This window comes from Chaetomium fimeti (genome assembly GCF_033439085.1).
Source record: "Chaetomium fimeti strain CBS 168.71 chromosome Unknown B0H64scaffold_11, whole genome shotgun sequence".
Taxonomy (NCBI): Eukaryota; Fungi; Ascomycota; class Sordariomycetes; order Sordariales; family Chaetomiaceae; genus Chaetomium; species Chaetomium fimeti.
This window is the reverse complement of record NW_026944339.1, coordinates 200,417-225,565: the sequence shown is the minus strand read 5'-3', so window position 1 is coordinate 225,565 and position 25,149 is coordinate 200,417. Positions and strand designations below refer to the sequence as shown.

Below are 25,149 nucleotides of genomic sequence, written 5' to 3'. Positions count from 1 at the left end.
TTTATATTCTGGTTCTGCCCAAGGCCATTGTTTACGATCTGCTACTCGTGTCATTGTTGGCGGTTGGTTGTTCAATCTATTGTCACGCTCAGTTCGGATCATCCGCATAGGTCATCCTTTGATCCCCGTCAAAGAAAGGTATCAACCGCCGAGAGAGTCGCAACTATTGTCCATCTTTGTTGCGCTAAATCACAGGCTACAGGAGAACGACCGTCGCCTGGTTGAGACTTTGCCCCAATAACAATGGTCTTGTCATCTTGCATCTTCCTCGAACGTTATCATGCCTTCAGCTAGTCTCGTGATACCAATCACCAACTAGTCCTTGCATCTGGTGCTCTGGTAGCGTGTTCCTAGAAATGCCCCCATGCTTCTTCCCTATGTTGGCTGCTGTTGTCTTTCTTGCTGTTTCCATATGTGGCGGTCTAGGTTGAGGTTTCCTCCGGTCATAATCCCGTCTGCGTGCATTGTTCGCGGTATATTCCCCATATTGGGCTGATCTCTGCCAGGTCATTCCTTGGGGGAAAGGTTGGGCTTCTGCGGTTGGTGAACCTTGGACGAAACCCGCGCGGTGGCTACCGCGGGTCAGGCTCCGAGCTTGTCTCGGTACTGGTAGTGCTCGGGGATCCGGCCTGTGGAAGGCGGGAGGGTAGTCGATCACCAAGCCCGGCGATGTGATCAGCCGCTTTGTAAGCCGCGTCAGCCATCTGTTGATGCAAGTGCCGCACTACAGAAGCCTCTTCGTGGAGGGGCCAGCGATTTCCGGTGATGGTTGAATACGCAGTTTGGCGCACGCTGGCAAGACGCGAGAAGGCGTCCGCCTCGACATGCGGCTGAACGTGGTGCCCGTGACCAGGAATCCAGTGCAGTTCCAAGTGAACCATAACCCCTTGTTGGTGGAGAGCCGCCGATTGCTGGGCAATGAGATCCAGGACTGGGCTAGCAAGAACCTGGATGTCGTCGCGAAGGAGTGTCTGGCCCTGAAAATGGTTTAAACTCTTCATCGAATCACTGAAGATCCTAACTATAACGGGCTGGGCAGACGTCGATGATGTTTCGGCGAACTGGCGGATCTGCTGCGTAGCGATAACCAAGGATTCCGAGATCGCGAGTAACTCGCCCAGATTGGTGTCGTACAAAGGCTTGACGGGCCAGGCCTCCGTAACTAATATCTCAGTTAGGGAGACTCGTAGGCCGGGCAGCCAGGGCCGGTACACCACTGCAATACCGCCTTCGTCTGATGTTCTAGATCTCGAACAGTCGCAAAACAGGTTGATGTTGACATAGTGATAAGTCGATGGCTGAGAGGATGCCCAAGTCGCCTGGATAATTGCCTTGGCCGGTTCATTCTGTATGTAAACCCAACCGGCAAAGTGAGCCGAAGGCTCCGTCCAGAAGAGGGTCATCGTTGTAGCTGCTTGTTGTGAGGCTGGTAAAGGAAAGGCGAGTAGAGGGAAATGGATTCATGAGATAGACATGGGTAGGTAAGGCGGTATAGACAGCCAACGATGGGGGGTCGAATTTATAGGCACCGGCTCTAGCTGGACAGCATAACACCGTTTACCGTGGATGTTGTTCGGGTATGTTCGGGGGTTGAGGAGGGGATGACCACAACAGAAGCGTGACGGATGGAATAGTAAGAAGAGGCAGCCCATCAACACCCCGCAAAAGTTGGGTCAAGAAAACAACCACGTCGTTCTCGAGATGGAAGAGTCTGGAGCGAGGCACTCAAAACGGGCACTCACTTTCCGTGGTGGGGGGAAATGAGGTCAATGGTACCAAGACACGGCAGGTTACCTTACGGATATGAGGGAGTGTCTATAATATATAAGATCTGGTGTTTACTCCATGCTGGGTGAACGACGACACGGTCGGTGATGGTTGGACGGAAGAGACTCTATGGGTCCCTCTGCTCATTTAGCACACGCCTTCTGGCAATTTCTTGCCCTTTTCCCTGGCCCCCGGTCATTCGTTTCCAAACAATCTCCCAAACTTACAACGCGCCAAACTTTGAACTCTGACTAAATTAACAAACCATCTGGGCCAACGCTCCGTTGGAACGTCTACGTCCCTTCCATTACTGCCCAGGTAAGCATAGATTTCCTTCTTCTTTTCTCAGTGCCTCGTTTGCGCGGACCATTCCTTTCCGCGTCATCGCTTACCTAGTCGCACGTTCTATCCTGATGGGTAGTCTAGGTAAACACCCCGAGTCGATTAGCCGTCATCTGGCCCGTGCAGCGGATTTGTCAACCCTGTCGTGCACTCGTCCACTCAATTCCAAAATATGTGACCTTTTTTAATTCCCGGTTTATTGGAGGTGAACACACTCTCCTCCCGACATTCAGATTCGGCACTGTGTTCAGCCAGTTCCGCATTCCGGTCCGCAACTCAGATTTGGCCCCACTTTAGCTCCGGGCTCCGTCGAGCTAGACCCACTAGTGCCGGCCAGCCGCCGAACGAGGCCGGAAGATACTTGCAAACACGGACACAACATTCTGCATTAGGACAATCTTGTGATGTAAACCCCGCCACAAAGCCTCTACGGCCTCCCGTAGCAGCAACTAGTTGTTTCCGTCCTTTACCCTTCCCAATTCTAGTTGGAGTCTGCATCATGACCCGCCTCATCGGCGGATTGCAGCGCGTCAAACATGTCGTCCAGCTCGGGATAGTCCCCTACAGTCCGTACATCCCTTGTCTCTTCCGGTTTTGTGGATGGAAACCTTCGCTCCCAAGGGTCGCGAAACACGTGGTGCAGAGCGATTGCATCCCATGGATCGTGCCGATGCCGGTTCGCCTGAGATGCTAGGATGGGAAAGGGAGGTTTTGGCGGGTTATCGGCGAGCAAGAAGTCCACTAAATCCGTAAATTGGTCATCGAGAAGCCTCCAGACACGGAATGTTGTTTGTTGTCGGCCGGAATGGAAGTAAATATCGTTGCACTATTCTCCTTTAGTTCTGATGTTGTTGAGCTCAGGGGCTGACGGCCTACCTCGGATCCCGACTCCCCTCTGTCAAAAACAACGATACCCCCAAAGATGCGATCTTCTGCCCAGTAGCCCGCCACGTCAGCCATCCCTTCCGGGTATTGCTCATAATCCATGTAGTCGACATGATAAAACAAAGTCGGGCGGGGTTTTAGCGCCTCCTCGAATACCCGACGACGACCTTCCACAACCCATTGAGACTCCTTCTTCCAAGAGACAACTGCGTGTATGTCCTCTTTGCTGTGCAACTTGTCATCTAACTGGGACAAGAGGACGGCGATCTGGTGTACCGATTTTGCGACAAGCTCGACAAGGCGCAGCTTGAACTCACGAGTCCCTAGTGTGGCCTTCTGGTAGCTTTGCATGACCTGGTCGCTGTTAGGGAACTTGAAATGCGTTAAACGGGAAGTTTTCACGTACAATTGAGTCGAAGCGAAGGATTGCAGGGTCGAAAGTGTCACGGGACCTTAAAGCCCGTTCTAGTGCGCCCTCGCACAGTCTGTCATGATCGATAAGAGGGTGTCCCCTCAGTAAAAGAGACCCTCGCATGTCCCAGACGGTATCGACGATTGGGAGGCCATCGATGAGCTGGGCATAGGTGACCTCGGCGAGAGGGGTCGATAAGACATTGCGGATAGCGCGGACGAGAGGGTGGTAGTGGTCAACATCGAGTACCTCGACTGTCAGGCTGGGTCCTTCCTGCGTAAGGCGTTGCATTGTAAGGTTGCTGTCCCTGGCCGGGATCCGATCAGCTTGGTAAATGATTTTATGGGGAGCTGTCCTGTGGCGATCGCCGTAACATGTTGTACGAGCCTCGGAATGCTTGATTCTCTTGTTCCAAGCCGATTGGAGGATAAGATGGATGTAGAGGATGTGGCTGTGAGGAAAGCCGATTTTGACGATGAACCGGGGAGCGGAGCCTAGGTACCTATGTTGTCTCCGTGTCTCCTGGCGGCACGGGAATTTTGAAACGAATCTGCCAAGCCGCCCATAGCCCAATCCTGGTGGATGATTCTTGGTGGGTCTTCGCGATATGATGACTGTGTAGGCCCGGAGAGGATTCAATATGGCCCCAGAATGATCCTGCAACGTCTTTCCGAGGGATACCACGATCACGATCTCTTACCAAATAGGATCACGGCCAAGAATGAACCCACCGCCTGTGAAACCAACTTAGTCAGCGCTCGTAGTGAAATCAGCAAAACAATGAAGCTCGCCTAAATGTTCCACAACTGAAGAGGAGTTCGGACATCGAAATGGCTAGACGCCCTTGCGGGCCGCTTCGGACCTATGTTGGTGATCCGGGGGGATGGGAGGAATTGTGGCTGCGGGATGGAACCCGCCTAGGTAGGCCGCAAAGAGGAACCGAGACGTGGAGAAGGTCGGTAAATATGCGGTCGTCGTAGTACGAGATGTATGATATATCGTATATAATGCCACTGGGTCTGTTATGGAAATGCAGGAAACAACAAGAATAAGAACAATAACAACAAACTTTCTTTGCAGTCAGCTGGATCTAACTGTAAATACTCTTCTCTCCTCATCATGTCTACCTCTCGCGATAAGCAGACAACTGGGGGCAATAACAAACCCCCAACGGGAGTCCCCAAGGCGCCAGTCCCAACTAGCAGCAGTGCCAATCCCCCAACCGGAGCACCCAAGAGGGCAAACGCTAGCGGGCAGAAGGTTACACCTACAAAGACCACGGGCGTGCAGAAAGCCGGGCCTGCAAAGACCACCAGCGCTGCCACCCAGCTTGTGGCTGCTTCCGATTCCGACGTCAGGGGCCTTCGGGTGTTTGTGCCGGATGGCAAGGGTGGTTTTTCGGGTGTCCAACCCGGGGATGCTGTCTTCGACTGCACGGCATCGATCATTGGCTTGGCCCTGGACCTTTTGGAGACGCGGTCCAGCATTATCGCCCTCAGGATGAACATGACCAGAGTGCTCGATGCCAGCCAGCACATCCCGAAATTGAGAAACATGCAGGATGATGATATCGAGCCGACAATCCGGAGCTATCTCGCAGCGATCCGCGCCAGCTTCCCCCACGTCCTGGTGTCTGATATGTATGGGATGGCCGGCAAGAATGGCCGTACCAACAAAAAGGAGTGGAAAGACGGGGCCAAACCCAAGACGGCGACAGTCATCGAGCTTAGTGCAATGGTAAAGAAACCGCCACCCTCCGCCCCAACCCCGTCCCCCACCGTGACGAAAACAACCCGGCTAACGCGTGATGATAGCTCGTGGGCCGGCTCGCTGCAGCACGCAAGGCGCTACAGACAGCGCCCTCGGAGGCGCAGATGCGGCACTTCCGCAACCTGCACCTGCGGCTCTCCCTGACCATGGCGCACGAGCTCGTGCACGTCTTCAACCTGTACCTGCAGGGCAGCCAGCACAACCACACGCCGCCGCACGTGTCGTACGGGCCCTACGGCGACGACAAGGTGGGCGAGTCGGGCCGCTACTGGGAGTACTGGACGCTGGGCGGGTGGGTGGACATGCGGGCCGACTCGAACGGCCTGGAGACGATCGCGCTGCGCGACACCCACGGGCAGAAGGCGTGGCGCCTCACGGCGGGGGTCATCGACGGCCTGCTGGGGCGCGACTTCCGTAAGTGGCTGCAGCCGAGCACGCCGCTCAACGACGAGGAGCACCCCAAGGGCAGGTTCGTGGACAAGATGACGCCGCTCGACTGGAAGAACAGGTACACCGATGTGTTCCCGAGACTGCCGCCGCCGGCTAAAGGCGCGGCCCCGCCCCAGCCGGAGCTGTCCCCGAAGCAGATCGCCATGCTGATGGGGGCTGAGGTGATGAAGTCGGCCAAGTTCAATGTGTGTGGGCAGGACTTGGGGGCATTTGGCCTGGAGCCGCGGACGAAGCTGCGTCTGGCGGCTTAGAGTTACCTAGTAGGATGCGGACATCCAGGAGGGCGTAAGGGCTGGTCTCCCCATCGATACATTAGTAGATACCGGTTCGTTAGACTGAATACGTAGAACGTAATCAACATCTGTTGCCGATGAAAGGGGTTGGTTGAGTCTCCAACGTTGGGCTCCGTCTTGTCGTGCACTTGGCGCAGGTGCACTGAATGAACCTGATCAGCACTTCCCGCGGCGGAGCAAACAAGTCGATACCGTCTCATATTTGCGGATGCCGTTTCAATGCCAAATCATTTTCGCCAACCAAGATGCAGAGCAGAGGAATCGAGCCGTGTCGCACGTGGGAAACAAGGGCCATCCCCGCCGCCCGCTTGGAAGCATAAACCGGACGAAACAGCGTGATCAAACGGAAAACTCCAGTAAGAGCAAATCGCGCCGCCAACATAATAGTTTTCAGAAACGCGGCATTGATCGGGTCTTGGGGACACGGTTTGGGCAGATAGAGAGCAAGCAGCGTTTGGTTGGTCGTGGATCTTGGGGATGTGCAAGAACAGTCAATCTGGCGCAGATGGGGGGGGCTGCGGGGTTTTGGGTTCTCGGAGGAACTGTTTTGCAGCGATTTGCAGCACTGCACTGCAGCTTCCACTGCATCTCTTTTCTCAACCTGAAGCCGGAACAAGACAACCGAACGCAGCCAGAACATTCGTTCAAGTTCGTCAAAACCCCTCATTCCTTCGAACTATCTTTTTGGGAAAGAGCTCCAGAAAAGCTCGCACTCAAGGGAACCCCCGCCATCCTTCGTGCACTTCGCGACATGTTCTCCTGCATCGCTAGTTCTTCCGACGTCGTCCGGACTTGCCCATTTTGTCCATGGTGCGCTGTGTGGTTGCAACCCGGTGGGGAGAGAGCGACGTTAGCTTCTTAGCGTCGTGACGAACCCCTGTCTGGGCCCATTGTCCCGCGGTCCTGAGCTGTGATGAGTGGTCAATGCGTTTGCAGAGCCTGTGCTCTGATCTGCGATCGCCAGGGGAAATCAGCAGGTCTGGGGGGAAAACACGAACCCAGGCACTGAGGCGCAAAGCCAGGCCGCTCCAAAATGCAGAGAGGCAAGTGCGAAGCCACAAAACCCACGGTGGGCCGATTTGGGGAATTGATTTGAGAGTGGAGTCAACTCCCCCGGCCAGGAACGACCAAGAGCCAACCGGGATGCCAGCTCCAGAACCGGACTCCACTGAACTTCACCCTCCAGGGGATGACCCAGACCATCCACGGATCCATCCACTCGCCTCGAGGTCCCATCGCCTCCATTTTGTTCTCGACTTTTCCCTCTTTCCTCTCCCCAACCTCCCGGGTCAACCCCACGATCTCTTGGATAACGTAACCGGACCTCAGCAGAGCAGTCCGACCGCCACTCATTGGTTTTTCTCTTCTTCCGATCTTTCTGCAGTTTGCAAACCTTGGCCCGACGCCGACCCCCCAAAGTTCTCCCGAAGCGAAATTTCCCGCTGAACCACCCCGACGATCTTCCAAAGCTCACGAACTATTCGAAGACGCCATACTTCCGACCAAGACACGATCGTCCTCTGCAAGATTAGAAGGCGATACATTCCAATCCCCATCAATCACTCACTGCCATCCTCTGTTCTCCTTGTCTCCCACAATCTCGCTCGACAAGCACACGAATTTCGAGAACCACTCTTCGGTCTCCTCGCTCGCTTTCTCCCGAACGAAAGCCTCACCCCGTCCCCATAGCACACCGTCACCATGGGCCTCTTCGAACGCATCCAAGCAAAGATTGAGCTCTTCCGGCTCGAGCAGCGCTACACCCGCCGCCGTCATCGCCGCTCCACTTTCGTCTCCAACGCAATCTACGTCGACGGCGAGTACATCTACCAGTCGCCCAACACAACCGGCTCGTCGGCCAACACGAGCAGGACCGCCAGCACACAAAACTCTTCCCCGGCATCAGCAGCGCCATCGCCCCCTCCAACAATCGACAGGTTTGAGAACACATCCTCGGCTGCGAGCAAAGAGCAAAAGAGGTTGAACCGTTGGTCGTCCATGCCCGGGTTCGGGTCGAGCTCCAAGCCAGACGGCATGGGCAGTGGGCTGCCGCCCGTCGGGGAGCACGACTGGAGGAAGAGGGTCAGTTTTGACGAGAGGCGGTACTGAGCCGCATGCCGGATTGGGTTCAATTGGGTTTGGTGTTCTTGGATATTCAATTTTTTATTTTTTTTTGCGGGCGGAAGGGATTCCGCCCATGCCTTGCTCAAGCAGATGCAGTCGGCACGCTGGGATGTCACGACTGCACCCGGGATGATGTCGTCTTTACATCGGACATCTGCCAGCACTCATGGAGTGTTTTCCCGGGTGGTCATGCCGTTGTGGCACCGCGTCACGACGTGGTTGCCCACTGGGACGCCAGTGCGACACGCTCGGCCCAGGTGCCGCTCGCTTCGGCGGCTCTGCGACTGCTTCTGCTACCGCTTTCATGACAAAAGTTTCTGCTCATCGCCTGGGCTCGACATTTTGCGGAGCTTTTTACGACCGGCCTGATCGCTGCCGCGATCTGCCACTCTTTCTACGATACTTCCCGAGGTTCTGAGCATGCTATGCTACGAGGGGAAATGACCATTGGTTTGGGGTTTATACTGGGCGGTCTCGCCGCGGGACTCGGGCATGGTTGACACCATTGCATGGTCCCGATGTCGTCCCGTCATTGTAATTACATGAGGATCTTTTCCTGGCTTCGGCCACGGCTCGGATGGACGAGGACGCTGCCCAGGGGCGCGCTTCATGTACATATGGGTTAATGACGACGTCCGTCCCATCTACCGTTTTTGAGATACCTGCCCCGTTTCGCTTATCGTTGTTGACTTCGCTGGGGCTTGTGTCGACGGTGCTGAAAGGACTGTTGCCCCGGCCCGGAAGCGAGTGCGGCCAAGTGGACCTTGCCCATCATTGTTTCACACTGCTCATCTCATCGGATGTTTCCGGCTCACGTCTGGCACAGCCTGGTATGTGGATATTGATCCGCAGTTTGGTATCAACGAATGGACTGAACAAACAAACACCGCTGACGAGAAACAGGGTAGTGCACCCAACAAACTGTGCAGAAGCGAATGCGTCTCAATTAACTCTTCGACCCTTTCCATCCACCACCACCACCTTCTCACCCGAAACACTCTCCCCCGTATCCACCGACACGCCCCTTGTATGTACCCGCCTTTAGCATTTACATACCATCCATGCCCTGTCCCGGGAGGGCATCGAGCCCTGCAACACATGCGTCAGCCACCGTCATCATCATCAACAACAACACTCACCACCTTTTTGCGGGGCGGGGGGTCGGTGAGGGAAACAGAAAAACAAGAGAGGGAGAGAAGACCGAAAAAGAAGAACTCACAGCTGTCGATGTCCTCGCGGACCTGGCTCTGGACGGCGCACTGGTTCATGGCCTGGACGTTCTGGCTCTTGAGCGGGCGGCCGTTCTCGCAGGCGTTGAACATGCAGGACGAGTCCATGGCTTGCTGGAGGGCGTCGCCCTTCCAGCCGAAGACGTAGTCGGCGTGCGTGCCGTAGCCGACCCCGTCGCCGTAGCTGAGCACGAACGGGTTCGACCCGTCCGCCGGCCACATGCCGTTGAACTGCGTCGTGTCCCAGAGCGTCTCGAACGCGAGCTGCGGCATCCGCACCGGGTGGGACGCCGGGCACGCGCCCGCCGGCGCGAACGCCTCCCGCACCGTGTTGTACATGTGCGACTGGTGGTCCGGCGAGTCCAGGTTCTTGCCGTCCCAGCAGCTGCGTACGCACGCACCGCGTTAGTGTCCATCCGCTTCGTCGAGAGGGAGGAGCAAGAAGGGGGACTACTGCTAGTAGTAGTAGCAGTACTACTAACCTGGGGAAGTGGTGAACGGTCATGATGCCCCCTTGGCACGGCCTCTCGGGGAAGTTGGGCAGCTCGGGGAAGCGGGTGCCCTTGTTCTGCAGACAGACGAAGCGCAGGCCCGGGTTGCCGCTGGAGCCCGGCTCGGCGCTGTAGGTCGGGCTGCCGACCGTCATGCGGAAGCCCTACGGAGGTCAAGTCAGTCTTTCCTTCTTCCTCGCCAGGTATCTTTTCTCAGAGAGGGACTCACCGGCTTGAAGGCAGTGATCTTCTGGTTGCCGTTGGAGCTAAAGTCCTGCTGGGTGTAGTAGATGGTCATGCCACCGTTGATGCCGTTGGGCAGCGCCGTGTTCTGCATGATGGGCACGCGCTTGTACGAGCCGTTGGAGTGCTTGAAGAACATGACGGCCGTCCAGTAGTTGGAGAAGTTCTCGGAGAAGGTGCACGTCGTGCAGTCGGCCTGCTCGGCGATGTCGCCCTCCATGGTCGCGTTGAAGGCATTGCCGCCCACGATCTGGTGCACGTGCGACGACGGGAGCTTGCCCGGCTCGACGAGGGGGTCGAGGCGCTGGATGCTCACGGTCGAGCACCCGAAGCGCAGGGCGGCCTGGGAAGACCCGGCAAGGGCGAGGAGTGAGAGCCACTTCATGTTGAACTTGTTCGATCGAGAGGGCAACGGTCGAGTTGGTTCAACAGCAGGAGAGATTTCAGAATCCGGGGTAGCGGGTCTTGAACAGCGATATATAGGTAGTCGCGGTACCTCGCCGCTGTAACTCCCCGACAGGTTCCCACCCGGACTTGCCGCCGTCGACTGCCCAGCTCCATGGTCATCTATCTCTTTATTTAGATGCGGGGCGGGGGTGTTCTTGATTGGGAGGCCCCAGCCCCTGAGTGGTGTGCAGGCTTGTATGTTTATACACGGCGCTTCTCAACCCAGCTTCTGGAAGGTCGGCATTGGCCAGGAGATCAGCGCCCAATATACTTCCCTGCCAGACCGGACCCCAGAGCACCCCACGAGACACAGCAGGAATGGCTGAGAATGGACAGCCAAACACACCTGCCCTTAGTTGCCGGCTCTATTACTCAACCTCAGGAGGGAAGGTGATCGCCCAACTTGTCGAGCGCCACTCAACGGTCGCCTTGGACCTTTTGATGCCCGTCTTGACAGCTTGGTTCCGGTAAAGATGGCCTTGGCAACACCGACATCTGCCGGCGCACGCATCTGCCGAGATTGACGGGGCGATTTGTGCCGCATCGGGCTTCTTTATGTCTTTAACCGGCAGCCCGGCTGCGTGCTGGCCGACCACACGTGGGTTGAGCTTCCCACCTTTCACGAGAAATCAAGGTGCCCCGAAGTCCAACGGAAGCATCCCGGCAAAGCAGTGCCGGGCGTCATGGACAGGGCCGCTTGGCGACCCGGCGCCGGCTCACTCTGCCGGGCTGACAACCCAGCTGGAATGGTTCTTTTCGATTTCTAGAAACAACACCTACAGATGGATGCCCAGAAAGGTGAATGAGTGTGGGTGCCAACGGACCGATTGGGCACTGTCACCATCGTCATACCCTTGTCGGCAGTTGGATTTTCTCCAGAATCCTGGGGTATCGAACCTCAACCGGCCAACTTCTGGGTCCCTCGTGCTGAACAGGGATTCGCTCCGAATTTGTTTTTTCAACCCATCCCCCATGTTCTTGTGGGGGTTGAGATTGGGGGGCCTCCCTCCGCTTGCGACGACAAGCATCCCGTCAAGGGAACGGACTGGGACCGGGTAGAGGCGTGGAGCATTGTTACGGCCGAATGTATACAGACATGGTTCGTGGGAGTTCCGCTCCGGTATTGGGTATGTTGGAATAAACCTACTTTTAGTTATCCTCTTGTCGCAGTTGGCGCAGCCTGAGGTGCTGTCCTGATTAATCCACATCGAGAAGAGGATGGGATACTTCAAGTAATGAACAACCTAGACGTACTTTCCCGGCGGCCTCACAACAGCCTTCCCCCCATTTCCAGTTCGTGCCGCTTGGAGGTGAACAACTTGCACAAAACCTGACTGTGCGAGGGCGCGAGGGTACCTACTTTCGTGCAACACCAAGTACAGACTTGCGTGGACAATCTGGACAGCCTGTTCCAGTGCCAGGTGCCTGGGTAACAACGCGTGTGTCACGAGCTGAGGGTTTTGGGCACCCTGAGCTTCGACTCTGGAACCGTGAGTCGACAGTTGTCCGTCATGCAGGGCGCCAGCTTGCGCCGCCGCTGGTACCGCAACCATCTGCGGAGGAACCTCAACCACCAATCAGGAACTGAATCAGGATGGTCTTGGGCCAGGTTGGCTATATGTATGTTGGTTCAACGAATGCTCATGTCCGCCTTGATGTGAGCAGCTGCATGTGACTGAGTCGCACAACAGGTTGCCTTGACGCTTTGCCTCGTTGTCACCTTGAGTAGCGGGATGGACGGTTCGAGTCCCTTCCTCCTTTCCCCTTCCACCTTCGTCGCTAGCCCGTGGCTCGGACTTTTACCCAACCGCGAGGCGACGATGGATCCTGTGTCGGCACTGAGTCTTGTGGCCAACATCTTTGCTGTTGTTGGATTCGCCAGGGATGTTGTCGAAGTAGCCCGTCAAATTCGCGACTCTGGAGACAGCGACCGGCTCAGCAAACTTGAAGCAGCTGCGGCAAGTTTGCTGTCAGCTGTTGGCAAGGCGAACATGAGTCCCGACCTACCCGGGTCGAATCACACACCGCAGCAGCAAGAAGATGTCGTCCTCTTCCGAATTATCCAAGACACCGCCCGCATTTCCCAAAGGATCACAACTTTCTCGAATAAAGTCCACGGGGGTAAAGACCAGTCCCAGCCATCGACGATGAAGGCCGCCCTCCAAACGCTCAAGGTTATCTGGAATCAGAAGGTCACTGAAGAGCTGGAAAAGGAACTGTCGAGCGTGGAGCAAAGCCTGCACTTACACGCAACCGTCTCCGTCAAGATCAAACTGGAAAAGGGCGCAATCCAGTTGAACGACGCCCTGGCAACTCTCGACGCCCGCACCAAGAGCTTGCTCACTTCCAAGTCGTTCTTGGCTAATTTCAGCCAACTAAATGCCCACTGCGAGGAAATACTGGAGCGCCAGAGCCGGACCGACCAACTTGCAACAAGTCGTCACCACGAACTTCTCGCCTCTCTTAACACGGTTCGCGGAGAACCCTACACACGGGGGTTCAGCGAATGGCGGCTGAAACACGAGCAAGGCAACCTCATCCAGGACCAAATCCTGGCATCCCTATGGTTTCCTCTCATGCCCGACCGGGAGGAAAGCATCCTCAGCGCATACCATGAGACGTTCGAGTGGGTCTTTCAAGACCCAACGGAGTCGGAGAAGCCGTGGGATAGCTTCAGCGACTTTCTTTAGAACACTTCCTCGGGGTCTTACTGGATTTCCGGAAAGCCGGGATCAGGAAAAAGCACGCTCATGAAATTCATCTCGCGTCATCCAACCACAAAACACCTCCTCCAAGAATGGGCAGGCGGAGAAGATCTTGTGATAGCCGGTTTCTTCTTCCACTACATGGGTTCTGGCCTCCAAAAGTCCGAGCTTGGCGCTTTTCGTGGCCTACTCTACCATATCCTCTCCCAACGACGCGACCTAATCCAGGTGGCTTTCCCGGAAAGATTCAGAGCACTGAGTTTGTCGAAGGACTGGCCTGTCCCGTTTGAGCCCACCGTCATCGAGCTCAAGACAGCCCTCCATACGGTTATCCAGGACGCCCCGTCCACCCACCTATTCCTCCTTGTCGATGGTCTCGACGAGTATAATGCCGACAGTGCACATCTGGAAGGTTTGGTCACCACATTGCGGAGTCTCTCCACCTCCCCGAATGTGAAAGTCCTTCTATCCAGCAGACCCTGGATTGTCTTCGAACGGGCGTTTGCAAATTGCCCACGCCTACAAGTGCATGATCTTACCCGACCGGACATCGCCCGTTTCGTTACAGACAAGTTCAGGCAGCATCAGCGGCTCTGGGACCTCATGCCTGGATATGAGAGAGCGAAGGAGAGCCTCGTGATCGAGGTCGTAAATGCGTCATGCGGTGTGTTCCTTTGGGTTCGCCTCGCTGTCCACTCAGTTTTGGAGGGTCTTACAAATTACGATATTATCGAGAGTTTGCAAAACCGCTTTCGTGGGCTTCCCACCGATCTTGAGGATCTTTACTGGCACATTTGGAACAGGATCCCTCAACACTACCGCACCCAGGCGGCACGTCTTCTCTTACTCGTGGAATGCAACATCAAGGTTGGCCCTCTCAACCAGGAACTGCACCTCAGATCATTGGCGTTCGCTGAGATAGATGGCCCAGAACTGCCCTTCTCGGCTGCAGTCAAACCATTGAAGGAGGCAACGGCTGAGGCGACACTCGAGATGATGAAAGGCCGCCTCCGAAGTCGTTGCATGGGCTTTTTGGAGGTTGGCGACTCGACCGTAATGCCGGCGATGTTATGCCACGTCAAAGAATGGTTGAGTCAGGATGGAGACCTCAGAAGTTCCCATTTGTACCTGAATCTGACGCGTTGCATTTATCCAGACAACGTAGACCAAAAGCACGGCTACCCTATTGTTACTTTCATTCACCGAACAGTACAAGAGTTTCTCTCGTCGCCAAACCATAGACCGGCCATTACCACGGCCGCAGCGGGTTCGGAAATCGCGTTTCATCCGGAGGATGGTCTTCTGCGTGCTGCACTAATGAGACTCAAGACGACGGACTGGAACTTTGTGGCTTCGAATTATGACTCGCGAGCCACATCACGATTTTCATGTTTTATGGAGGCCGCAGTCGACCGTTGCTTGTTTCTTGCGCGCCATTTTGAGCAAGCGACCCGATGCCCTGCCACAAAAGTCCTTACGGAACTCGACAGAGTCATGCTTCATTTCCAACAGGCACTCCTTTCACCCGCGCTTCACCCAACGCAACATTGGACCGGCGTGTTACGGAACTACGTTCCAGAGCTGGCCGGTGAGGCGGTTGGCAGCCCAGAGACGTGCGACTTTCTCTCACTCTGCACTTTCTACAGCCTGGGGCTATTTGTGAAGGAGAAGCTCAAAGCCAGCTCCCTCGACTCGACAGATATGAAGCAGAGGGCAAGTTCACTTCTTGGGTACTCGCTGGCTGAGGGTTACGTCGGATTTCAAGAATATCCTTTCTGCCCCACCCTCGTGCAGGTCTTGTTGGAGGAGGGCGCCGACCCAAACGAGAGGCATGGGCGCACCACACTTTGGCACGCCTTCATGTCCGACTCCAGCGGACGTGCTTCTCGGGGCGGATCTATCCAAACGGGGATCATCAAGTTGTTACTTCTCCATGGCGCTGACTCGACTGTAAAACTGGTAGAGTTCAAGCCAGGGCGGTGTCAACCGTCGGTGCCAGTCGTCAAATCCCGCGAGGCTGAGATGAAACCGGAAGATAAGTTTAACACGGGGGAGCATCAGCCCCCCAAGACCGAGTGGGGCCTCCGAGACGTGCTGGAAAAGCAGAGGTCATATCTGCACTCTCGGTATAATAAACCCCGCTGGGAACCAAGTTGGGAATCGAAAGCGTATTTGGATGAGGAACTCCAACTCCTCGAGGAGACCGTCTGTATATTGAACCGGTTGGAGATCGGAGAAACGACAGGTAGCGAAAGCAGCGTTGGCATCCTGCCTCCACGACGAGACGAAGATACGGCTCGCCAGGGAGCAATTTGCACCGAACATAGTTGTCGAGCGCTGGCGATACCTTTGGAAAGTACAGAAGGGCAATATGAAAAGGGCAATGAAGGTTTGGAGGATAGTCGTCAATGTCGACGGGATAACGGCGAAAGGGGAGAAAGGGTATTAGAGAGTCAAGGACAGGAGACCTCGGACGCGGACGAAACACCTCAGACGGAGAGAATGCTTGTTAAAGGGAGCAGAGCAGAGCGCAGGTCCATGAACTTGAGGATGTTGTGTTGTTTGGCTTGAAGATGGCAAAGGGTGACTGGTTTGTGGGGTTGATAACAATGATAGAGAGATGGAAATGACAACCCACCATGAGGGACAGATGACTTGGATCTCTATCGACAATCATCACAGTGTTGGTGAGCAGATGATGAAGGAAGACCTAAACTTGTTCAGAAATCATGTAGCCTCTGGACAAGGACAACCTTCGTCACCCCTCACCGATATCCTGCGTGAATAACTCTCAAAGGGATACCTTCTTCCAAGCCGTACCCTACGGGAAGCGCCTGGTAGACTTGGACACTTCTCTAGACTCCTCGTATGCGCCGCGCGTACCATCTTTCCGGCGGATGACGGCATCCCAGCGTTGGGTCGTCGTCTCATGCCAGTGTCGAGCGCCCGTACCAATGTTGTTCCAGTCGGCAGCATGGGTTCTGCCGACGAGGTCAGGTTTGGTATAGCTGTTCCAGCGCGTAGGTTGGTTGTCGTTGTCCAAGTCGCTTTGGGGCATAAAAGGATCGGCCGTGGTTGAGGGATTGTATCCGTACCAGGTCGGCTCCAGCGGCGGACCTGCAGTTGCGGTGCTGTTGGTGTATGTTGTGGGGTAGGACCCGGCTGGGAGAAACTGTCCATAGTATGTAGAAGGTACCGAAGAAGCCTGAGGATCGCCGACGCGTGGCCCGAAGGGGGGAAGGTCCGGACCATACAGCCTTGTGACGGCCTTCGACCCGGCGGTCTTGGTCCCATCCTTTGCCCACTGCGACGCGGAGTGTCGCTGCATCCGGCGCATCAGCCTCTCCGTCTGCGTTTCCGCCGCCGCCTCAAGTCTGACCGGATCCGAGACCACCCGGCTTTTCTCTATCTCTCGCCTTCCCACCAACTTCCGGGACGCCCCGACATGATGGAGTTCTCCATTGCCTTCGCAACGGCCGCGTCCTCCCGCTCCCGAGCTTTCTTCTTCATCACCTCCCTCTCATTCTTCGACATGGCCTCCTTCAACACCCTATCCAGCTCCCTCTGACGCTCGACCTTCATTTCCTCCATCCGTTCCCGCTCCCACAGAGCCATCTCAAGCCTCACGCCCTCCTCCACCGCCCGACGGAGTGCAGCCTCCTCCTCCTGCTTCTCAATCTCCCGTACAAGACTCTCCCTCTCGACCCTCTCCCTCTCGACCCTCTCCCTCTCCCTCTCCCTCTCCACACTCTCCCTCTCAGCCCTCCGACTCTCCCTCACTCTCTCCCTCTCCCGCCCCCTAACCTCCCAGAAACTCCCCACCGACCGCTCCTGCTCTTGCTCCTCCGCAACATGGCGCTCCGCCACCGTCCGACGCGCCAGATCCAGCGCCAGGCGGAGGGAAGCGGCGTCTGCCAGGACGAGGGCGTCAGCATCGGTATCGGCGTGGACATCGAAGCCAACGGACCGGTGTGTGTGCTTGGCGGCGGAGGTGACGGCGGGGTATGACTTGTTCTTGACCTTAGGCTTGGTCTTGGTATTGCCAGCGCTGCCGCCGTTGCGGATGGGGAGGGACATGGTCTCGGTGGATGATATGGTTTTCGTGCTGCTTGTGGGTGTTGCCGTGGTGGTCGTGGTGCGGGTGCGTGTGTGGGTGCGGGTGGGGGTCGCGTGTGGGATCGCCGTAACCTCCGGCAAGGGGTTGAGGTGGCGGAGGTTGCGGCTCTGGGTGTCTTCGAGGAGCCAGGTGTTGGGATGGATCGTGGGGATGTCGCGGGTGTAATGCATGCTGGGTGGTGTTAGTGGTTGTTGTAGCATGGGCAAGGGGAACTCACGTGGGTTGGTGGGTGTCGGTTTGTTTCGCTTTGGGGCTGCGAGTTGTTGACTCGGACGTGTGGCCGGTCTGTTTGTGACGACGGTGGCGGCGCGGCTTAGTTGTGGACAGGGCGAGCCAGGACACTTTGTGGTTACCGGACGGACGAGAATAGGTCAATCCCATCTACTCGCTGTAGTTGACAGAGCGTGCTTGATGAGCAAGCGGCAGACTGGGGTTGCTGGAGGGGAATGTTGACCGTGAAGTACGCAACTTTGCCCAACCCCAGGTCCTTATCCGGCTTTCTCACCGTTTCCTTTCTGGTGCAGGTGAATCCGGGATCGCTCCCGGTCCAGCAAAGTGGTGTTGACAGGAGAGAAGAAAGGGGTTTGTTTCGGCCTTCAGTCTGGTTGAAAGGGATGTCTCAGACGCCCTGCACGACAACGAAGGCCGCATCTGCACCACGGCGGTCTGGCCAGCCGTGGCCATGGGGAAAACTGAGAGTGACGTAGCTGCGCAACGGCTTTCCTCGTAGCACACAATAACTCTAGCCTGAGCCCCTGAAATGGAATCATGCCGAAAGAGTTCCTTGTTGGCAAGTAATTACAGGCACCAAGCAGGCATTAAACATCTGCCTGGGTGGTTCATGGAAACTGCAAAACATCAAACCACGACAAGGCTGAAAAGCTGAAAGAAGAGGGGAATGAGGGGCATGAGGCGGTCAGTGAAAACTGAGACATTGGGCGAAGGACAATGGTCGGAAAGCGGCGGTCATGCTCCTCTGGCTGCGGGCTCAGTCGCCAGCCCTTGAAACTGGGCTGGACCGTTGCTTTCTAGCTTGCTTGTTCCACCCCGGAAGGGGCTCCGGATATCCTGCAGCATGTCGGGGAAGTGGAATGAACACGGGACATGTCTCCGCCTGGCCGTAGCATAAGTCCGGCATGGCAAAGGAGAGAAAGGGAAGGGTGCTAGACTGCTAGCTAGACCGTAGGGAATGATGGGATGGTGTGCTGAAGCGGACGGGTGATTTTTGCCAAGTTTAGGGCTCAGTACGGGCGATTCCCACTTCGAAGGCTCAGGCAAGAAAGAGGACTGCAATTGCGATGAAATATTTGCAAACGCCCGTTTGTTTGACCAGCGCTGGCTTGGGAAGGAGGCACCTCACCTTATCGATATGCTGGAGTCCCTTGCAGGGTTCCGCAGCAAGGCCCACTTACTGCACCTGCGGGCAGGGGTTCATTCTCGGCCCCCTTCCGTGTTCCACCCCACCGCCAACCCCTGAACGAGAGACTCTGCTTGACAACTCGCGCAGTGCTGCCGAAACAACAACACCACCAGCGTCAGTGGTTTAGTGGTAAAATCCATCGTTGCCATCGATGGGCCCCGCGTTCGATTCGCGGCTGACGCAACAACCAGTAGGAGAGCATCTCAGATTGGAGGCTCTCCTTCTCTTTTAGTGCTGTTCCGGGTGCTGCTCAAACTTTTTGGTGGGGCCGCTAGGGTTTCTTCTACTCGGATTCCCCTCGTGAACCCCCACCCACAGAAAAAGGTAACGTCCTATTTTGTGGAGGAGAGCAAAAAGTACATCAGAACTCGGATACCGGGAGTCGAACCCGGGGCTGTTGAGAGAGCAGTCACTCCTGAGAAGTGAGAGTCAACGATGTTACCGCTACACCATACCCGATTTGAATCGTGTGTGGTTCCGAATTGTTGGAGGAGCGGGGTCACAGCTCGGGTTATGAAGATGATTGGCGTGATGCGACGAAGAACATCGCAAATGGAGCAAACTGGAGGGGAAAACAGAAGTGCCAAGCAAACGCGGGAATTGGTTGTGTCATCGCGCCTGGCTTGACACCAAACCACAGGAGGGTTGACCATGACGTCAGTTTAGGGAGGCAAAGCTTGTCGAAGAGCTCAGTTACACGGAAGAGCAGCCACAAACGGCACGCGGGCATGGAGGCTACCTATGATGGCATTGAATCGCCTAGGGTTTCCGTGGCCACCAGCCGGCAAAGCAGGTTCTTGAGGCGGGATAATCGTGTTGCAACAGCTTCAAATGCTCCAAGTTCCAGTTGACCTTTGGGTCCGGATCAAGAGGTCGATACCCCTTTTCCCTCTAACCAACGCCGACCTCTCACCTTGATCGCACCTTTCCGTCACTCTCCTCATCGGTGAGTGACTCTGGACTGCAACTCCCCCCTATCCTGCCAAGGGAGCAACAGGGCACTTCGGCGGCCACCACAACTTGACGATACACCCCGTTCACAATGCTGCCCTTCCACCGGCGGGAAGTCCGTCACGACCTAGCACCGGCGCCGGGTCCAACCGACAAGACTCTCAGCTATGCAACTATTCGGAAGAATTTGGTACCGTTTGTGATCGACTGGATCAAGGTCTCGTGGCGAGACATCCTCACCATGGCCGCCTTGGGCGCAGCCACCCTTGGTGTAAGTTCCTATCCACCCCTTGGCTTCTCTCCCCTTTACCGTAGCAGGTTGCTAACGAACACCCTAGATCTACAGTGCCCCCTACGCTGCCACCCGAAACTTTCCCATAACCTTCGACGAGTCAGGTGATATCGTCTACCCCCAGTTTGCCTACCCCAACCGCGGCTGGATCATCTCCCCATCCCTCTCCGGCGTCATCTGCACCGTGATCCCCATCGGCATCATGGCCCTCGCCCAACTCCGCATCCGCTCCTTCTGGGATTTCAACAACGCCGTGCTCGGCCTCCTATACTCGCTCATCCTAGCCTCCCTTTTCCAAGTCATCATCAAGGTCCTCATCGGCGGCTTCCGCCCCATCTTCCTCGACGTCTGCCAACCCGACCCCTCCCTCGCCCGCGCCCGCAACACCACGGGGCTCAACGGCGTCGGCTTCCAAAGCGTCATGTACACAGTCGAAGTCTGCACCAACCCCGACAAAGACGCCATCAAGAACGCCATCACCTCCTTCCCGTCCGGCCACGCCACCACCGCCTTCGCCGCCTACATCTTCCTCTTCCTCTGGATGAACGCCAAGCTCAAAGTCTGGGCCAACTTCCACGCCAGCTTCTACTGGCTCGCCGCCCTGCTCGCCCCCTTGCTCGGCGCCACCCTCATGGCCGCCTGCCTGACGGTCGACCAGGCGCACAACTGGTACGACGTCTGCGCGGGCGTCGTCGTCGGCACCCTCGTCGCCTTCATGGTCTACCGCGTCAGCTACGCTGCCGTGTGGGATTGGCGCTTTAATCATGTTCCGCTGCGCCACCGCGTTGTGTTTGACTATGCTGCTGCTGCCGCCGCCGCTGCTGCCGCCGGTGCCGGTGAGGGACTGGGGTCGGGTGTGATGGAGAGGGCCGTGTTTGTGCGGAAGCTGGGGTGGGGCCGCAGGCGGAGGCGGAGGGCTGGTGCGCGTCGTGGTGGTGTGGTGGGAAGGGAGAAGCAGACGGTGCCGGGAAGCGAGGCTAGTAGTGCCGCGCCGTATGGGAGCCCTGGGAGTGCGGGTGTGGAGGCGCCGGTTGCACACGGGGTGTCTGATGGTTATGGGGTGCATAGTGGCGGGCAGGCGGTGCCCAATGGGGATGGGATGGCGCCACACGGGCCGTCGGTGGCCTACCCCGACCCGGCTACTGTGAGGTCTAACGGAGGGCAATATTATGGCAGAGGAGAGGAGATGGTTTAATGGTTTCCATACTACTTCCCATGTACTCCCTTTTCATAATCCCTGTTCTGATATTAGCTGAAGATACCTCAAACGTTTCGTTTTCCGGAGAAGCCATCCTTCACTCATTCCAGCTCGTAACTGGAGGGTGCCTGCGTGACTCGGATAATTGCGCAGTTGGCTCGCACGCGCGTTTTTTTATCTGAAAAGAACGGCGGGGTCCGGGTCAGCTCAGCGGGGAGGGGGGAGGCGGAGGGTTAGAACACGTCACATTCATGACGCCGTTATGGTGACGTTTTTTTGGCCTTCATCGAGATTTATCCCAAGACCACTCGCACCTCATCGCTGCACACACCGCCGTTGATCTAACTTCACGATGCCGCGTCAAAAGCGAGGAAAGTCGGCTCGGAACCGCCGCCAACAAACAAAGGGGACACGTAGAAGCGAGCGTTTGGCTGGTCGCGGTCCAGCTACCCGGGATGATGCAACACGGACAAGCCATGAAAATGTAGAGCAAAGCGTATGCCTAGTTACATCACCGCGCCCGTAACGAAGACACTGGTTTACTGATACATTTCCAGATATCCCCGGGCCGTCGGTATCCCGTGCCCATTGAACGACTCCTAGCCGAGCTCGGCGGTGATGGGGCTGATGCAACAAGCTATGGAGATCTTGAGCAAGCCGTATGTCTAGTCACATAACACCATTCAACCCGAAGACGCGGGCTTTACTATTTACTAACGCACTCGTAGGCGTCACTAACCCACACGCACTCCACCACCCCTATGGAACGACTCCCGTGCGAGCTCATCCGTATTATCGGCGAGCACCTGCCCGTGGAATCGCGCGTTACGCTCGCCCTGGCGAGCCGCATACTGATGTTCAAGTCTGGTGGGATCGGCCCCGGCAGCAATAACATTGCGTTGGACGAGAATCCCCCAAGCCAGGTCGAGGAGGACGACGACGCTTACCCGCCTCCAACGCCGCGCATGATGCTCCTGGAGCTGCTCGAGCACGAATCGCAGTTACTCACGCGGTGCGATTACTGTAGAACGCTCCACTCGCCGCTCTCAACAAGCGCGCACAACGTTTTACGCCCCTGCCATCAGCCTACTCGTTGTTTCGCCCCACCCGTGGGCTGTTGGGGTGCTCTCCAGATCACACTGCCTCTCATCCGCCGCGCCGTCATATGGGACCGCCAGGGACTCGAGGCGGACTCGCTCCTTGCCGCCGCTAGCTGCAGCACCGCCAACCCAAACCCCCCGGATTCCCCGTACCGCTCCTTGTCCACCCTTCGGGCTCGCGTTTGCGGCGGCTCGGTCGTTGTGCGAACACAAATCTTTGTGGCACGCACAGCCCCATCCCGTCCCACCAGCCTTCCCGCGGCACGCGACCTCGCTGCCTTGGACGACATCCTGCGCAGGGCATCACAATCTTGGGTGACGGGTACAAAAGCCCATGAACGCCCGACGCGAAAATATAAAACGCCCAAGTGTCTCGCCAAGGTGGACGCGGCATCCCGAAAGACCATCCATCGCCACACTGTTGGATGCTACCGCGCCGACGCCGGCCCCCCGCGTTCCGAGCTCCCCTACAAACTGCGCTGCATGCTGATGCACAACGTCCCCTGCCGCTCGCGCGGGTGCCGCCGGGTGGGTGACTTCCCGGGCCACGTCGGCGGCAGCCGGGACTGCTTCCTGGACCACGCGGCGACGGCGATCCCGCTGGCGGACCCGCGCAGCCCGTGGGACCGCGTGCTCGTCTTCACGAGCTGGCGGGACCTGGGCAGCGGGGACTCGAAGCACGACGCCAAGTGGGCGGCGCGCTCGGGATACCAGTGCGCTTGGCCCGACCGTAACCATCGCGCCGACCACCGGAGTCGGGTTGGGGACGCGTATGAAGCGTTCGAGGGCGCGGCCGAGGGCGCCCCCTACGTGCCTGAGCTTTCGCGGATAGGCGCCAACGTGTTGCTTTCTCGGTAGCTGGTCCTCAGCGGTGTATGCTAGACAGGGGCGTATGAGAGGGGAGGATCTCTCGTTGGGATGATATTCCTCAATAGATTCGCGGTTGGAGTCTGGCTTCCTCCACCCATATAGTGACCTCTCACTACACACACAGCTAGTTTCGCGGCGATATACTGGCCATATTAATTCCATTCTATATACCGTAAGGTGTCCATTCTTCTCCCAGCCCTTCAGAGTTTTTCATATTCCGCACGCGCCAGACGCTTTAACACGCCCGTCGTATACTGCCCTCCGGCGGCACACCGTAGACCATCTCGGCTAGAAGGCGCAGTTACACCGGGAACCGGAAGTCGTGGTAGTGCTTGCTGATGTCGATGCTGTCTGCGGTGTGGCATAGGTTCTGAAACCATAATGGGTTCCTACCGAAGCACTCACACTCGCGGCGTTTCTGTGGATTCCACCACGGCGGGAGGAGGCCGTCGTAGGAGCGGGCGGATAGAAGAAACTGCCTGAAACCTCTCAACCCGGTGTTAGCCCCGCCGCAAATGCTCTTTCGAAATAGCTAAGCTCCTAAATCAACAGTGGCAGTTAAGCAATCCCATTTGTGACCTTGTCCTCGCTGGTATGATAATAAGCACGAAAGTAACCCTCGCTCCCTCCCGAGTAAAACCCAGATCACTCCGGTTTCTGAGCTGTAATAACCATAAAGTCAAAAAGGGCATGTGCCTCCCCTTTCCTGATGGAATTCCTGACGCCCGCATTCATGACCATAATCTCATCTTTGCTCCACCCCAGCACATCCGCAAACAAGGCCGCCGTGAAGGCCTCAACACCCTCGGTAAAGTTCACCCCCAGTAATGTCCCAATCTCCTTCAGCCTCGGATCCTTAGGCCACGCGCCAACCGGCATCTTGAAAGTCTCGACCTTGACGTTCACAAACCCGGCGTCTCGCACCCACCCCTCCATCATCGGCGCCGGATCCATGGTCCGCCCAATCTTGTCACAGGCCTCCATCAACCCATCCATCAGCTTCATCAAAGGGTCATCCTTGGTGAGACTCCCGTCCTGGCTGTAGAGGGTATTCGCGCTCTCCTGCATCTCCAGCCAGCCGCCCGGCTTGAGGTTGTCGTACATCTGCCGCACCAACCGCGGCCAGTCCTTGATGGACCCGGCCATGTAGCGGCAGTGGATGTAGTGGTAGGGGTGGGGCTCGGCCCAGTCCAGCTCGACGTCATCGACGATAAAGCGCACGTTGGGCGGGCACCAGGTGGGCTGGATGGGGGAGAGGTCGTTGCCGACGATCTCGGCGGCGCCCGGGTGGTCGTCGCCGAAGTGGATGGCCCACATGCCCGTGCCCGTGCCGACGTCGAGCACGCGCAGGCCGGCGTCCGGGTCGACGGGGGCGAGGAACAGGCGGTCCTCCATGGTGCGGAAGTAGGCGTGGTGCACCATGTCCAGCCGGTCCTGCTCGCGCTCGTCGTTGGGGAAGCTGTACTTGCCGGCCTGGTAGGCGTGGTACCGCCGCCCGTGCTTCCATTCGTACCGGAGGACGCTGCTGCGGAGCGAGGTTGAGGCTGACGAGCTGCCGTCGTCACCGTATGCCGAGTCCGTCTCGTCTCCCTCCGGCACCGTGTCCACTTCCACGTGGTCCGGAGACGACGGGAGCGGAGGGCTCGGAGAAGGCATGGTGGCCGCGAGTATTGCGTATACTGTGTGCGTAACAGTGTGGTGTTTCGTTTTTGTTGCTTTTTTGGTTATTTTTATTTTTATTTTTTTGGCCTTGGTGAGGAGTTGGACGCCGCACACTCACAGTCAGCAGGGAAAATCCGTGGAGAAATGTCCGCACTTTCCAGGCTGTCACCTCGTGTTGTGGGCGGGGACAAAGGCTCGGAAGGCTCATCCGTTATCCAAGCAACGTGGAAGGGCTGTCCAATCGGCACAACTGGAACAGGGGAGTTCGTTGTTCGGGTTGCAACGCTACTGCAGCTCGGCCGAGACGAGCACCTTGCAACAGGGTATAAGATTGGGCCAGAGTTGAGGGCTTGCAGGGCCTGGGATCATGTGAAGAAGGGA

At 56.9% G+C, this 25,149-nt stretch overlaps 10 protein-coding genes and 2 non-coding genes across 12 annotated transcripts; 6 read left to right on the top strand and 6 right to left on the bottom strand.

Moving 5' to 3' along the window:
* Positions 1 to 572: 572 nt before the first annotated feature.
* B0H64DRAFT_478739 (uncharacterized protein) lies at positions 573 to 1,403 on the bottom strand (the record flags this gene model as incomplete). The annotated part of the gene is made up of 1 exon (XM_062808265.1): positions 573 to 1,403. One exon carries the CDS (start codon positions 1,401 to 1,403, stop codon positions 573 to 575), a length of 831 nt encoding a protein of 276 aa, XP_062654396.1.
* Positions 1,404 to 2,545: 1,142 nt separating this feature from the next.
* B0H64DRAFT_49151 (uncharacterized protein) lies at positions 2,546 to 3,912 on the bottom strand. Its single transcript, XM_062808317.1, has 3 exons — positions 3,401 to 3,912; positions 2,986 to 3,348; positions 2,546 to 2,935 (listed from the first exon to the last, which is right to left on the bottom strand). The coding sequence occupies exons 1-3, from the start codon at positions 3,695 to 3,697 to the stop codon at positions 2,591 to 2,593; spliced, it is 1,005 nt and encodes a 334-aa protein (XP_062654395.1). The 5' UTR covers positions 3,698 to 3,912; the 3' UTR covers positions 2,546 to 2,590.
* On the top strand, positions 3,839 to 5,877 carry B0H64DRAFT_420682 (uncharacterized protein; the record flags this gene model as incomplete). Its single annotated transcript, XM_062805479.1, has 3 exons — positions 3,839 to 3,859; positions 4,550 to 5,143; positions 5,221 to 5,877. 3 exons carry the CDS (start codon positions 3,839 to 3,841, stop codon positions 5,875 to 5,877), a joined length of 1,272 nt encoding a protein of 423 aa, XP_062654394.1.
* A 1,743-nt stretch (positions 5,878 to 7,620) lies between these two features.
* B0H64DRAFT_446697 (uncharacterized protein) lies at positions 7,621 to 8,028 on the top strand (the record flags this gene model as incomplete). Its single annotated transcript, XM_062806935.1, has 1 exon — positions 7,621 to 8,028. The coding sequence occupies one exon, from the start codon at positions 7,621 to 7,623 to the stop codon at positions 8,026 to 8,028; it is 408 nt and encodes a 135-aa protein (XP_062654393.1).
* A 1,118-nt stretch (positions 8,029 to 9,146) lies between these two features.
* B0H64DRAFT_331456 (uncharacterized protein) lies at positions 9,147 to 10,391 on the bottom strand (the record flags this gene model as incomplete). Its single annotated transcript, XM_062801003.1, has 3 exons — positions 9,147 to 9,657; positions 9,755 to 9,927; positions 9,993 to 10,391. The coding sequence occupies 3 exons, from the start codon at positions 10,389 to 10,391 to the stop codon at positions 9,147 to 9,149; spliced, it is 1,083 nt and encodes a 360-aa protein (XP_062654392.1).
* Positions 10,392 to 12,564: 2,173 nt separating this feature from the next.
* On the top strand, positions 12,565 to 14,129 carry B0H64DRAFT_427413 (uncharacterized protein). Its single transcript, XM_062805782.1, has 3 exons — positions 12,565 to 13,083; positions 13,180 to 13,857; positions 13,962 to 14,129. The coding sequence occupies exons 1-3, from the start codon at positions 12,601 to 12,603 to the stop codon at positions 14,073 to 14,075; spliced, it is 1,275 nt and encodes a 424-aa protein (XP_062654391.1). The 5' UTR covers positions 12,565 to 12,600; the 3' UTR covers positions 14,076 to 14,129.
* Positions 14,130 to 15,979: 1,850 nt separating this feature from the next.
* Positions 15,980 to 17,763, bottom strand: B0H64DRAFT_451361 (uncharacterized protein; the record flags this gene model as incomplete). Its single annotated transcript, XM_062807159.1, has 3 exons — positions 17,493 to 17,763; positions 16,604 to 17,446; positions 15,980 to 16,532 (listed from the first exon to the last, which is right to left on the bottom strand). The coding sequence occupies exons 1-3, from the start codon at positions 17,654 to 17,656 to the stop codon at positions 15,980 to 15,982; spliced, it is 1,560 nt and encodes a 519-aa protein (XP_062654390.1). The 5' UTR covers positions 17,657 to 17,763.
* A 1,044-nt stretch (positions 17,764 to 18,807) lies between these two features.
* On the top strand, positions 18,808 to 18,878 carry B0H64DRAFT_t170. Its single transcript has one exon. It is a non-coding gene; the product is annotated as a tRNA-Gly (tRNA).
* A 184-nt stretch (positions 18,879 to 19,062) lies between these two features.
* Positions 19,063 to 19,154, bottom strand: B0H64DRAFT_t167. Its single transcript has one exon. It is a non-coding gene; the product is annotated as a tRNA-Glu (tRNA).
* Positions 19,155 to 19,348: 194 nt separating this feature from the next.
* B0H64DRAFT_349622 (phosphatidic acid phosphatase type 2/haloperoxidase) lies at positions 19,349 to 21,359 on the top strand. Its single transcript, XM_062801406.1, has 2 exons — positions 19,349 to 19,917; positions 19,985 to 21,359. The coding sequence occupies exons 1-2, from the start codon at positions 19,738 to 19,740 to the stop codon at positions 21,131 to 21,133; spliced, it is 1,329 nt and encodes a 442-aa protein (XP_062654389.1). The 5' UTR covers positions 19,349 to 19,737; the 3' UTR covers positions 21,134 to 21,359.
* On the top strand, positions 21,360 to 23,225 carry B0H64DRAFT_410851 (uncharacterized protein). The gene is made up of 3 exons (XM_062804814.1): positions 21,360 to 21,632; positions 21,694 to 21,795; positions 21,865 to 23,225. Exons 1-3 carry the CDS (start codon positions 21,489 to 21,491, stop codon positions 23,092 to 23,094), a joined length of 1,476 nt encoding a protein of 491 aa, XP_062654388.1. The 5' UTR covers positions 21,360 to 21,488; the 3' UTR covers positions 23,095 to 23,225.
* Positions 23,226 to 23,619: 394 nt separating this feature from the next.
* Positions 23,620 to 25,116, bottom strand: B0H64DRAFT_49018 (S-adenosyl-L-methionine-dependent methyltransferase). Its single transcript, XM_062808316.1, has one exon. The coding sequence runs from the start codon at positions 24,760 to 24,762 to the stop codon at positions 23,752 to 23,754; it is 1,011 nt and encodes a 336-aa protein (XP_062654387.1). The 5' UTR covers positions 24,763 to 25,116; the 3' UTR covers positions 23,620 to 23,751.
* Between the last annotated feature and the right edge of the window lie 33 nt (positions 25,117 to 25,149).